The sequence below is a fragment of the Hemitrygon akajei genome, chromosome 5 (assembly GCF_048418815.1).
Source record: "Hemitrygon akajei chromosome 5, sHemAka1.3, whole genome shotgun sequence".
NCBI lineage: Eukaryota > Metazoa > Chordata > Chondrichthyes > Myliobatiformes > Dasyatidae > Hemitrygon > Hemitrygon akajei.
The window spans coordinates 112,721,855-112,735,315 of NC_133128.1; the positions used below are offsets into that span (position 1 = coordinate 112,721,855).

Here is a 13,461-nt window from a genome sequence, read left to right on the forward strand (position 1 = left end):
CTTCCCCCTAATGTTCCAGAACTGATTAAGGATCTTGGCCCAAAACGTTGACCGCTTATTCATTTCCAAAGATGCTGCCTGACCTTCTGAGCTCCTCCAGCATTTTAAGGGTTTTGTTCAAAAAGCATGTCCAAGCAGTCTGATTTGAAGAGTGAAGAAAGTTAGGCCCCAAAATGAGTGGCACAAAGCAATGCCAATTAATCTCTTCAACTGCAATGTTAGCATTCATTTCAAGAGGACAAGAATATAAAAGAAAGGATGTAATGCTGAGGATTTATGTGATGTCAGGTGCACTTGATTGCACTTGGACTACTGTTTTGTGTCCTTATCTAAGAAAGGATGTGCTAACATTGGAGAGTTCTGATGAGGATGACCCCAGGAGTGAAAGGGTTAATATGTGAATAGTTTTTGATGGTTCTGGGCCTGTACTCACTGGAGTTTAGAGAATTGGCGGGGGGGGGGGGGGAGTGGAATCTCATTAAAACCTATCAAATATTGAAAGGCCTTAATAGAGTGGATGTAGAAAGGATGTTTCTTATACTGGGAGTGTTTAGGACTGGAGGGCACAGCCTCAGAATACAGTACAAGGATGTTCCTTTAGAACAGAGATGAGAAGGAATTTGTTTAGCCAGAGGGTGGTGAATCTGTGGAATTCATTGCCATAGACAGCTGTGGCGGCCAAGTCATTGGGTATACTTAAAGCAGAGGTGATAGATTCTTCATAAGTAAGGGCATCAAAGGTTACAGGGTGAAGGCTGGAGAGTAGGGTTGGGAAGGATAATAAATCAGAGACAATGGAAAGGCAGAACAGGCTTGAAGATTAGCTGCTGGTGTGTTTTCTTCAAAATTACATCAATACATTGAGCCCTGTAGAGGCATCAGCAGTTCAAGAAGAAGTTGGCTTCTAAGGGACACTTAAACACTTGGCAGTAAATGCTTTGGTTGTGTTGAAGATTTCATCCAAGACTGAACCTTTGAGAAAGGATATCCTACTTAGAACAGAATTAACATTTGTTAAGTGACAGGTGGAATATATTATACACTGAGTGGACACTCTATTAGTTAGCTCCTGTGCCTAAAAGTGGGTATTGAGTGTACATGTTGTGTCCTCTGCTGCTGTAGCCCAGTCCTCTTCAAGATTCAAAGTGTTGTGCATTCAGAGCTGCTCTTTTGCACACTACTGTGGGTAATGTGTGTTGACTGTCACCTTCTTGTCAGCTTGAAACAGCCTGGCCATTCCCCTCTGATGTCTCTCGTTAACAAGGCATTTTCATCCACAGAACTGCCACTCACTGCACTTTTTTTTGTTTTCACACCAATTCTCAGTAAACTCTAGAGACAGTTAAGCATGAAGATCCCAGGAGATCAGCAGTTTCTGAGACACTCAAACCATCCTGTTTGGAACCAACAATTATTCCAAGGACAAAGTCACTTATATCACATTTCTTCCCCATTCCAATATTTGAACTGAACTTCTTGACCATGTCTGCATGCTTTTATGCATTGAGTTGCTACCATATGATTGGCTGATTAGTTATTTGCATTAACAAACAGGTCTAACCAATAAAGCGACTAATGAGTGGATATTATGAAGGAGGACAAAAAGCCTGGTAAAGTTAAACCCTTTCAGAAATCACAGGTGATCTGAGGGAATAAATAGCATCTCCTTATGATTATGATTCCATCAATGTTAAAGAGCAAAGACATCTTTAAATGGTGACGTCCAGCATCTTTTGCTAGCATTTTATCACATGGGATGTGGACATCACTGACTTAATTAGCTTGACTGGTTTGCTGGGCCATTTTGGCACTAGGAACCAACTATATTTCTTGGGAGTTTGCTCTGGTCTCTCGCACTACAAAGGTAACGTGGTAAAGAAGGCATTTGGCATGTCTGCCTTCATCAGTCACTTTTGAAATCTCCCTCCCCTTTCTCGATCTCCCTGTCCACCCTCTTTTAAAAACCTACCTGTTCCCACGGTTATCTTTAACTATGCCGCTTCCCTCCTTACCTCCTGTAAAAATGCTATTCTCTTTTCTCAGTTCATTTGCCTCTGCTGGGACCCATGCAGGTACCCATGGCTACCCCTCAAGTCTGGAGAAAGTGGGAGGAAGGATTGTTGAGGGTGAGGACACACAGGAGAGAGTGGTGGTGGAGGGGAGTTGATTGCTTTTGTTAAGAAAGAAGCACAGAGCTTTGAGGCTCTCTTGATGGAGGATAGAAGTGTACAGGGACTGAACATCCATGGTGAAAATGAGGTGGTCAAGGCCAGGGAACTGAAGATCATTCAGGTAAGATCATTCTAACTCTTCCCTCCCAAATAGCACTCCATTTTCCTATCAATGTACACATGGTATACATGTGTACATTGAACGTTGTTCAATGTGCACATGACAAAAAGAACTAACCTTTAACTTTTTCTCAGTTTGGCAAATTCATTGGCACAAACGAATTGGGCAAATCACCTGTTTCTGCACTGTACAGTTCCATGACCAAAAGTAAAACTCTTCAGAACATCATGAAAGGGGCTAAAGGCTGCAAACTTAATGCATTTCCATTCTCTCTCCAGTCTCGTCTCTACCGTCTTAGAAGTTTGTGTAGATTCAGCATGTCACCTAAAATTCTGACCAACTTCTATGGATGTATAGTGGAGAATATCCTAACTGGCTGCATTATGGCCTGGCATGGAAACACCGTGAATGGAAAAGTCAACAAAAAGAGATCACAGGTAAAGCCTTCGTCACAATTAATTGCATCTACAAGGAGCGCTGCCACAAGAAAGCAGCATCCATCATCATGGAGGTGCAGGAGACTTAGGTCCCACACCACCAGGTTCAGGAACAGTTATTACCCCTCAACCAACGTGGATAACTTCACTCACTTCAACTCTGAATGGATTTCACAACCTATGGACTCATTTTTAAGGACTCTACAACTCACATTGTCAGTATTATTTACTTAGTTTTACACAGTTTGTCTTCTTTTGCTCATTGGTTTTCTGTCCATCTCTGTATTTTTTCAATGATTCTATTGTATTTCTCTGTTCTAGTGGGAATCCCTGCAAAAAAATTAACCTCAGAGTAGTCTACAGTGAGATATACGTACAGATACTTTGTTAATAAAATTACTTTGAAGTTTGAACAATTCTGCTTTTATTTAATGGCAGCACAAAACGCATACTTCTCATGGGTGAATGACAAAGCTCTCACCTCTACTAAGCATTGCACCACTCTCCTTGTAGTCAAGAATCTCTGCATCTTTTCTCTGCAAGAGCAGCATCAGGTCCCAAGTCTGCCTGTGCAGTGCCTGCATCATGTTCAGCAATGGGCAGATCATGTGGCGGGATACCTGCAGAAGACAATGGCAGCAATTGGTTTCAGCAGATCATGGCCTTACATACCATTCACGACGTCTGCTGCACGGCATGTCAGTGGACTAACAATCCAAGGTTTCAAATCTCACCAGGCAGCTGGGAAATTTAACAATGATGTATTAAATAAATCTGCAAAAAATGCTTACGTAATATTAGCGTGTCACTTTACAGCAGAGATACCACTGATTGGGGTCCGATTCCTGCCCTTGTCTGTGAGGAGTTTGTACATACTCCCCTGTGACTGTGTGGATTTTCTCTGGGTGCTCCGGTTTCCTCCCACATTCCAAAGGGTTAGTAAACTGAGGGCATGCTATGTTAGCACTGGAAATGTGGCAACACTTAACGGCTGCCCAGCACAATCCTCACTGATTTGATTTGACACATTTCACTGTCCGATCTACGAAAAGCCAGAGAGCGGTAGTAGAGGGTGGCCTCGGTAGCTAGTGGAATGCTCCACGGATCAGTGCTGGGTCCTTTATTGTTTGTCATCTTTACCAATGATCTGGATGATAATGTAATTAACTGGAATAGAAAATTTGAGGATGACACCAAGATTGGGGGTGCAGTGGAGAATGAGGAAGGCTATCGTGGCTTGCAGAGGGATCTGCATCAGCTGGAAAAATGGGCTGGCAAATGGCAGATGGAATATAATACAGAGAAGTGTGAGGTTTTGCACTTCAGTAGGACCAGCCAGGATAGGTCTTACACAGTGAACAGTAGGGCTTTGAGAAGCGTAGTAGAAGAAAGGGATCTGGGAATACAGGTGCATAATTCATTGAAAGTAGCGTCACAGGTAGATAGGGTTGTAAAGAAAGCCTTTGGCACATTGGCCTTCATAAATCAATGCTTTGAGTACAGGAGATGGGATATTATGCTGAAGTTGCATAAGCTGCTGCTGAGGCCTAATTTGGAGTGTTGTGTGCAGTTTTGGTCACCTACCTACAGGAGAGATGTAAACAGGTTGAAAGAGTGCAGAGAAAACTTACAAGGATGTTGCTGGGACTGGAGGATCTGAGTTATAAGGAAAGACTGAATAGGTTAGGACTATATTCTTTAGAAGGCAGAAAATTGAAGGGAGATTTGATGGAGATACACAAAATTATGAGGAGTATAGATGGGGTAAATGCAAGCAGGTTTTTTTCCACTGAGGTTGGGTGGGACTACAACCGGGTTAAGGGTGAAAAGTGAGAAGTTTAAGGGGAATACGAGGGGAAACTTCTTCACTCAGAGGGTCATGAGAGTGAGGAATGAGCTGCCGTACAAGTGGTCCATGCAAACTCGATTTCAATGTTTAAGGGAAGATTTGATAGGTACATGGATAGGATGGGGATGGAGGGCTATGGTCCTGGTGCAGGTCAACAGGGAGTAGGCAGTTTGAAAGGTTTTGGCAGGTACTAAATGAACTGAAAGGCCTGTTTCTGTGCTGTACTTCTCGATGACTCTATGTTGTCAAGCTAACTGCTAATATCACAGAATTGTCTTAAAACTGCTCCAATTCTCTAATGCATTTTCAGAAAACAAATCAAACCTCATTTTATTTACATGCTTCCAAACATCCAAAAGTCACACTCAGAGATGGTATTTTACTTACCTTCCAGCCAACAGTTCTACAAAAGCAATTATGGTACAGCAACTACTCTGCCCAAGACCACAAAAAACTGCAGAGTTGTGGATACATCACAGAAAACCGCCTCTCCTCTTAGGACTCTTGTCTACACGTCTTCCTGCCTCAGTAAAGCAGCCAGCATTATCAAATACTGCATCCACCCCAGACGTTCCCCCTTTTCCCTTCTTTCATCGGGCAGAATATATAAAAGCCTGAAAGCATATACCAAGGGACAGTTTCTACCCCATTGTGAATGGTGCCCTAATAAAATAAGGTGAACCCTTGACCTCACAAATTAAACTGCATGGCCTTTTACCATATCATCAGTCTGCACCGCACTCTCTCTGTAACTGTAACACTATATTCTGCATCCTGTTATTGCTTTTCCCATGTACTAACTTGACGAACTGATGTGGTGAAGTGATTTGTATGGATGGCATGCAAAACAAACTTTTTCACTGTAGCTCAGCACATGTGGTACCTTGGTACAAACCAACTACCAAAATGCCTTGTATCTACTGACCTGGTTTCTGCCAAGGGAAACGACTTCTTATAAAAACTATCTAGGGTTTCCTGAACCAGCTCATAGTTAGGTAGACATTCTGTTTATGGACACAAACTCAAATATATGCTCAAAGATCAGCAACTGGATAGCATTTTTTAAGTTAGCTTTATTTGTCACACGAATAAAGTTCAAAGTAAATTTATTATCACCATACACAGCCATGAGTTTTGTTTTCTTGCGGGCATACACAGTAAGTTCAGGAAGGACAACAGAATCAATGAAAGACCTCACCCAGCAGGATGGATGAACAACCAATGTGCAAAAGACAACAAACTGCAAATACAAAAAAAGTAATAATAATACATAAATAAGCAATAAATATCGAAAACAAGAGACGAAGAGTTCTTGAAAGTGAGTTCACTGGCTGTGGGAACATTTCAATGATAGGGCAAATGAAGTTATCCCCACTGGTTCGAGAGCTTGATGGCTGAGGGGCAATGACTGTTCCTGAACTTGGTGGAGTGGGTCTTGAGGCTCCTGTACCTTCTTCCTGATGGCAGAAGAGAGTAGGTCCTGGGTGGTGGAGGTTCCTGATGATGGATGCTGCTTGTCTGCGACAGTGCTCCGTGTAGATGTGCTCAATGGTGGGGAGGTCTTTACCTGTGTTGAACTGAGCCATATCCACTACTTTTGTAGGATTTTCCACTCAATGGCACTGATGTTTCCATACCAGGCCATGATGCAACCAGTCAATATACTCTTCAGAAGATTGTCAAAGTTTTAGATGTCAGGCCAAATCTTCACAAACTTCCAAGTACATCTAAACACAGTGAAATGCACGATTCGCATTAAACCAAATCAGTGAGTACTGAGCTGGGTGCCAACAGATCATGCCTACAACTTACTATCACTAATACTGTGTCTTTGGAACGTTGGAGTAAACTACAGCACCTGGAAAATGTACAAATTCCTTATAAAGAGTGGCAGGAATCAAATCCTGATCCTAGTGCTGTAAAAGCTTATGCTAACCTCAACATCATGAATCAATAGAATTCATCATTGTTTAATCTATTTAAGTGTGTGAATTGGCACAGTTCAATGAATAAAACTGAAATTGATCATCACAAACAATAAGATTCATGATGATCTTGTCAAGCATGGTGTCATAAGGAAAGGTTAGCCAGGGTGGTTTTCTTTCTGAAAAAGGTAGTTCAAGAGAGACTTAAAAGAGGTATGTGAACTGATAAGACTCTCTGCAACAGGTAGTCACAACTGCCCAAAGCATCACCGGGACCTGCCTGCCTGCCATCAAGGACATATATAGAGAAAGGTACCAGAAAAGGGCCAGTAACATCATGAAGCATTAAACCCATCCTGCTCATGAATTGTTTCTCCCACTCCCATCAGGGAGAAGGCTACGTAGTATCCACACCAGGACCACCACACTCAAAAACAGTTACTTTCCCCAAGCAGTGAGGCTGATCAACACCTCCACCCACTAACCCACATCTCCACACCGCCAAACACCATTACTTTATCATTTCCTGTCAGTCTGTGTATAAAAGACATCTTATATATTTATTGTGTTTTTTATTATTGTATCTTTATCTTATTGTGGTATTTTTTGTGCTGCATCAAATCTGAAGTAACAATTACTTTGTTCTTCTTTATATGTGTACTGGAAATTACATTAAACAATCCTGATAAGAGACCTACACAGACTGGATTAGAAGGGCCCATTTTAGCAGAAAACCACTAACCAAGAGAAACACATATAAAATGCTGGAGGAATTCAGCAAGTCAGACAGCATCAATGGAGAGGGATAAATAGTCTATGCTTCAGGCTAAGACCCTTCATCGGTTCATAATTGAAATGTGGTAGATAAATGTATTATGAAGAAGTACTGGATATTGTGGGGTGGTGTTGATGGGTTGTGGAATAACAGGTTTGCAATACTACTTTTGTGAGTAATCGTTGAGTCCTCCAGCCCCTGCAGTAGTTGAATAGCCCACTGCAGGATACTTCAGATTTACCCCAGCACATGTCCAAAACCAGGTGTACAGTAAAGAAAGCATCAAGATGGAAGATTACCTTTATTTGTCACATCAACATTAAAACATCAAAACATACAGTGAAATGCATCAATTGCGTCCATGACCAATACAGTCCGAGATGATCTCAGGTCATCCCAGGAGTGTCGCCATGCTTCCAGTGGCAACATAGCATGCCCACAACTTACTAACCCTAACACGTACATCTTTGGAATGTGAGAGAAAACCAGAGCACCCAGCGGTCGTGAGGAGAATGTACGAACTCCTTACAGACTGCGGCAGGATTTGACCCCCAATCTTAACGCAGGATACACCCCAACACATGTTCAAAAACTGGAAAAATGTAAAGAAAGAATTAAGAATACAAGATTAGCTTTATTTGTCACGCGTACATCAATACATGCAGTGAAATTCATCATTTGCCCCAACAACCAACACAGTTCGAAGACTGTGTTGGGGACAAGTGTCGTCACACTTCCAGCTTCAACACTTCCACAACTCACTAGCCCAAATTTGTGCGGCTTTCGAACGTGGGAGGAAACTTGAGCGCCTGACGGAAACCCACGCAGTCATGAGGAGAGCGTACAACCTCCTTACAGACAGTGACAGCATTTGAACCCCGATCAGTGATCTCTGGTGCTGTAATAGTGTTACCCTAGCCAATATGCTACTGTGCTGGCCTGATAATGACAGAGATAAAATCGAGAGGAACCTGGAATATCCAGAGGTCATGCAGAGAATGTACAAACTCTGTACAGTCAGCAGCGGCAATTGAACCCCGATCTTACTGCAACATACTTCAAATTTTACCCCAGCACATGTCCAAAACTAGGAGCACAGGCACCAAAAATGGACTAGTTTTGCAGGTACGGCATAGTAAGTAACTTTGTGCGAAAGTTGGAATTTCCCAGAGATCGAGGCAGAGGAATTTCAGACACTGTAAAATGAAATCTTCCGCAGACATGCTCATGAAAAAATATATATAAATATGAAGCGAGGTGGAGCCTTACCACAGCCTGGTGATCGGTATCAGAATGAATAACTGTGAGGTTTGCAGCTGTAAATAAACTGAGGTTTATAAAAGTGTCTCAAAATCAAATAACACCAAGTTTCACATTTTTCAGTATTTGGTCACTTCATTCGCAGGTTCATTAAAAACCAACACTGGCTGCCGCCTTTGTGTTGGATGTGGTCAGTCTCTTGGCCCTCGACGGCCGCACAAGTCTGGGTTGAAAACAGCCAGTGGTGCAAGACGCCTCCCCACATGGGCGTTGCCGTGGGTTAATACATTACCACCAAGCACCCTCAAGGTTGGCCAGCACCATCAGCAATGGCTCAGTGGGTAGGACTCTCGCCCCAGTCAAAATCTTGTGGGTTTAACCCTCCATTCCACACGCCCAAGGTTGAAATCCGAGCTGGATTCTCCATGCCTTGTCTGGGGCACACAGCACTGCTGGAGTGGGAGTTGCTGTCTTTCAGATGAGATGTTAACTGGAAGACTGCAGTACAATCTTTAAAAAGAGGGCAGGGGAGATTTCCCCTGGTCAAACATTTACTGAAATCCCTGATTCTGCTCATATGTCATGTTCTTAGCGTCTTAAAATGCTGTAGGATCTCAACAGGTCAAGTTGCATCTATGGAGGGGAATAAACATTTGCCATTTCAGGCCAAAACCCTTCATTAGGACTGGAAAGGAAGGGGGCAGAAGCCAGTATAAGAAGCTGGGGGGAGGGAAGCAGAACAAACTGGCAGGTAATAGGTAAGACCAGGTGAGGGGGAAGGTACAGGAGGGGGGAATGAAGCGAGAAGCTGGGAGGGGATACACCATAAGACACAGGAGCAGAATTAACCCACTTGGCCCATCGAGTCTGCTCTGCCATTCCATCATGGCTGATTTATTATCGCTCTCAACCCCATTTTCTTGCCTTCTTCCCATAACCTTTGACACCCTGACTAATCAAGAACCCATCAATCTCCACTTTAAGTATAGCCAATGACTTGGCTTTCACAACCAACTATGGCAATGAATTCACAAAATGTTGGTAGAACACAGCAGGCCAGGCAGCATCTATAGGGAGAAGCACTGTTGACGTTTCGGGCCGAGACCCTTCATCAGGACTAACCGAAAGGAAAGATAGTAAGAGATTTGAAAGTAGTGGTGGGAGGGGGAAATGGGAAATGATAGGAGAAGACCGGAGGGGGTGGGATGAAGCTAAGAGCTGGAAAGGTGATTGGCGAAAGTGATACAGAGCTGGAGAAGGGAAACGATCATGGGACGGGAGGCCTCAGGAGAAAGGGGGTGGGGGGAGCACCAGAGGGAGATGGAGAACAGGCAAACAACTAAATATGTCAGGGATGGGGTAAGAAGGGGAGGAGGGGCATTAACGGAAGTTAGAGAAGTCAATGTTCATGCCATCAGGTTGGAGGCTACCCAGCCGGTATATAAGGTGTTCACTACTGCGGTTTGTATTTCCAGCATCTGCAGATTTCTTCATGATGGCAATGAATTCCACCGGTTCACTGTCCTCTGGCTAAAGGAACCACTCCTCATCTACGTTCTAAATGGACATCCTTGTACTCCGACGATGCGCTCTCTGGTCCAGGACTCCCCCACTTTAGGTAACATAGTTTCCACATCTACTCTAACTCGGCCTTTCAACATTTTATTAGGTTTCACTGAGATCCGCACCCCATTTTTGTCAGCGCAATGTCAACACAGGTCCAGAGCTGTCAAACACTCCTCATACGTTAACTCTTTCTTACTCAGAAAAATTCTCATGAACCTCCTCAGGATTTAGCCCAACATCAGCATTTCTTTTCTTAGAATGGCTCACAATACTCCAAGTACAATCTGACCAATGCTTTATAAAGCCTAAACATTACATCTTTGCTCTTATAATCTAATCCTCTCAAAATGAATGCTAATATTGTACTTGTCTTTCTTTTAACTGACTCAACCTGCAAGTTAATCTTTAGAGAATCCCCAGTGCCTTTGCACCTCTGATTTTTGAATTTTCTCCCCATTTAGACATTAGTCTACGCCTTTTTTCCTTCTACCAAAGAGAATGGTAATACACTACACTACGTTCAGAGGTCATGCTCTTTGGTAGGGACAGGTGAAAGAGGTAAAAGATTGCAGAAGGAATCTGATAGGAGAGGACAGTGAACATCTAGGATTTAGGATATTTTCTATTCTAGTGGCATCAGTCTATTGAACAGTCCCCTTGTACAATAACATGGGCTCTTGACCTCATAATCTACTTTTCTAGGACTTTACACCTTATTATCTACCTGTGATGCAGTTTCTCTATAATTGGAACATTTTATTCTGCATTCTGTAATAGTCTTACATTGTGCTACCTTCAATGCACTTTGCTATGAATTGATCTGTTTGAACGGTATGCAAACATTATGCAAGACAATTTTTTTCCACTGTACCTCAGTACAGGTAACAATAATAAAGCAATTTACAATTTTCCTGAGAACTGCTCATAGTCTGAATAGCTCGCAAGTCAGAAGTGCAGCTTAAAGCAGGCCAGCTATAGGAGCAAGCTGAAGGATCACTTAGAGTTGGTGTTTGACATAATGGGTGATTGACCAGTCGAAGCTGATCTACCTGAGCAAGGATTTAGTACAGCTTTGACATTCTCAGCTGACAAGATTACCAGTATAACTATGTCCTGATTACAGAATAAAATAACCAGCTACAGGTGTAACAGCAAATCAAATTTTCTCTTACAATGGGTGCACGCAAAAACATCATTAGTGAAGTTCCTGAAACTGGGTGTTGTCTCTGCTAGATTCCATCTTTTTAGTTCTAGACTTTGTCTGTGGTTCCCTGCTACCACATTAACATAATCTATATCTCTATTTACTAGTTATTAACCCTCACTATTTTTCCCCTATAAGACCAACCAATGCAACGTGGTGTTAAACCAGGGCATCTAACTCAACTATTGCTATTACCCTACCTGTTACATAGTGGAGGATGTCTGCATCTCCACAACAGCTGGCAAACTCATTCCGCCAGTCTCCCAAACACTCATTTGTATGTACGGGTTGTGTATAAATCAGGCCTTCGCCACCCAGGGAGTATTGTGTCAAGAGGTTATGAAAGGTGCTTTCACAGCAGTGTCATGTGTTGAGTTTAAAGTTGCTGGTGAGACTTCAGAGAACCAGGGAGAGATGACAGTTTGGAAAGGACCCCATGCTGGCTCTCTGAAACAGTTCAGTCCCCAGACTTCAGCTCCGAATAAATCAGTTGTATTTTACACTGCCATTAAAAAAACCTGGTTCACCTGTGTGCTTTTGAAAAAATTCCCCCCGTGCTCTTGGCATGTGCATGAAGGCTGCTTTGACTGCCCATCCCCACTTGGCCAACAGTAGTGGGCTTTATTCTGTACGGGTAGTTTGTTTTCTTATATAACTGGGCTAACTCAGTGGTCATTCACAGTAAACAATCAAGCCTCTCGCTGACTTTCATCGCTCTGCCACTGGTGGCTGTGTCCTCAGCTGCCAAATCAAACCTCTGGAATCCCCTGCATAATCAACCCTGCCTCTGCCCCTCAAATCCCACCTCTTTGAACTAGTACTGCTTCATGAGAGCCAGTGTCTTATGATGCTCCATGCAATGCCTTGGGAGTCTTTCCTATAAAGCAAGCTCCTATTGTTATAGTGTGACTATTGGAGTAACGACAGAACATTCGAGAGCGGCTCATTCGCTTGCCAGCAGCAATTGGCTTTTAAAGAGGCAAACCAACAAATATTCATGCCAACCCATAGATTTATTGAATTCACCTCCACAACTCACCACAGTGGGATGTGATCTCATGACCACAGATCAGCAAGACAGTTCTACTGAAGGGTCTCCGCCCAAAACGTCGACTGTACTCTTTTCCATAGATGCTGCCTGGCCTGCTGAGTTCCTCCAGCATTTTGTGTGTGTTGTCGGAGGAAATCACTGTCAGACAGCATCTGTGAAGAGAACTGGACAGTCAACACTTTGAGTCCAGGTACTTTATCTAGTTTGAATGATGGACCGGTCCAGATGGTATCAACATATTAGATGACCTGTCTTGGGTGCAATCACAAGGAAGGCATACCAGCATCTTTAAGGGTCTTGGCCCGAAACGTCGACAGTGCTTCTCCCTATAGATGCTGCCTGGCCTGCTGTGTTCTACCAGCATTTTGTGTGTGTTGTTGTTTGAATTTCCAGCATCTGCAGATTTCCTCGTGTTTGCTCTTTACTTTCCTGGAAGATTAGGTAGATTTGGCTTGTCACCAAACATTCTAGCAAACATCTACAAGTGTATGGTTGAAACTATCTTGACTGGTGCATCACGGTCTGGAACAGCAACTTGAACTCAGAGGAATGTAAGAAGCTGCACAGAGCAGGGGACTCAGCCCAATACATCACGAGCACTTCCCTCCCCAACATCTCCTCAAGAAGGCTGCCTCAAGAAGACAATCTCTATCAACATTGATCCTCACCAGCCATGCCATGCTACCGTTTTGCAGCTTATATTGTGCAGGATGTACAAAAGCCTGAAGCCCCACACCACCAGCACACTCCAGAACAGCTCCTTCCCTTCAACCATTTGGTCCTTGAGCCAATCAACACCACCTTAATCACTATCTCAGTATAGTAACACTATGACCACGTTAATCACTTTGCACTAAAATGTACATTTGTTCTAAATGTGCTTTTCTTGTTTAATTTTGAATAAGTTACGATTCATTTGTGTTTTTCTTGCGAACGTCGAATATTGCATATCTGATGGTATGTACCGGTGATGCCACTTAAAAGTAAATTTTTCATTGCAACTATACAGATAAATACTTGACATAAGACAATAAGCATCACCTGACCTGATGAAAGGTAATGAACTATACTTCTGTGACAGTTGCTAGATTTTCAAAAGATA

General features: G+C 42.9%; 1 protein-coding gene across 2 annotated transcripts in view; it reads right to left on the reverse strand.

Annotated features, from left to right (window-relative positions):
- nhej1 (nonhomologous end-joining factor 1) overlaps positions 1 to 13,461 on the reverse strand; it is a 395,026-nt gene that overhangs the window by 328,915 nt on the left and 52,650 nt on the right. For both annotated transcript variants that reach the window (XM_073046191.1, XM_073046192.1), the window contains exon 4: positions 3,211 to 3,349. In XM_073046191.1, coding sequence (XP_072902292.1) covers positions 3,211 to 3,349 — 139 coding nt within the window. The remainder of the gene's footprint in view (positions 1 to 3,210; positions 3,350 to 13,461) is intronic.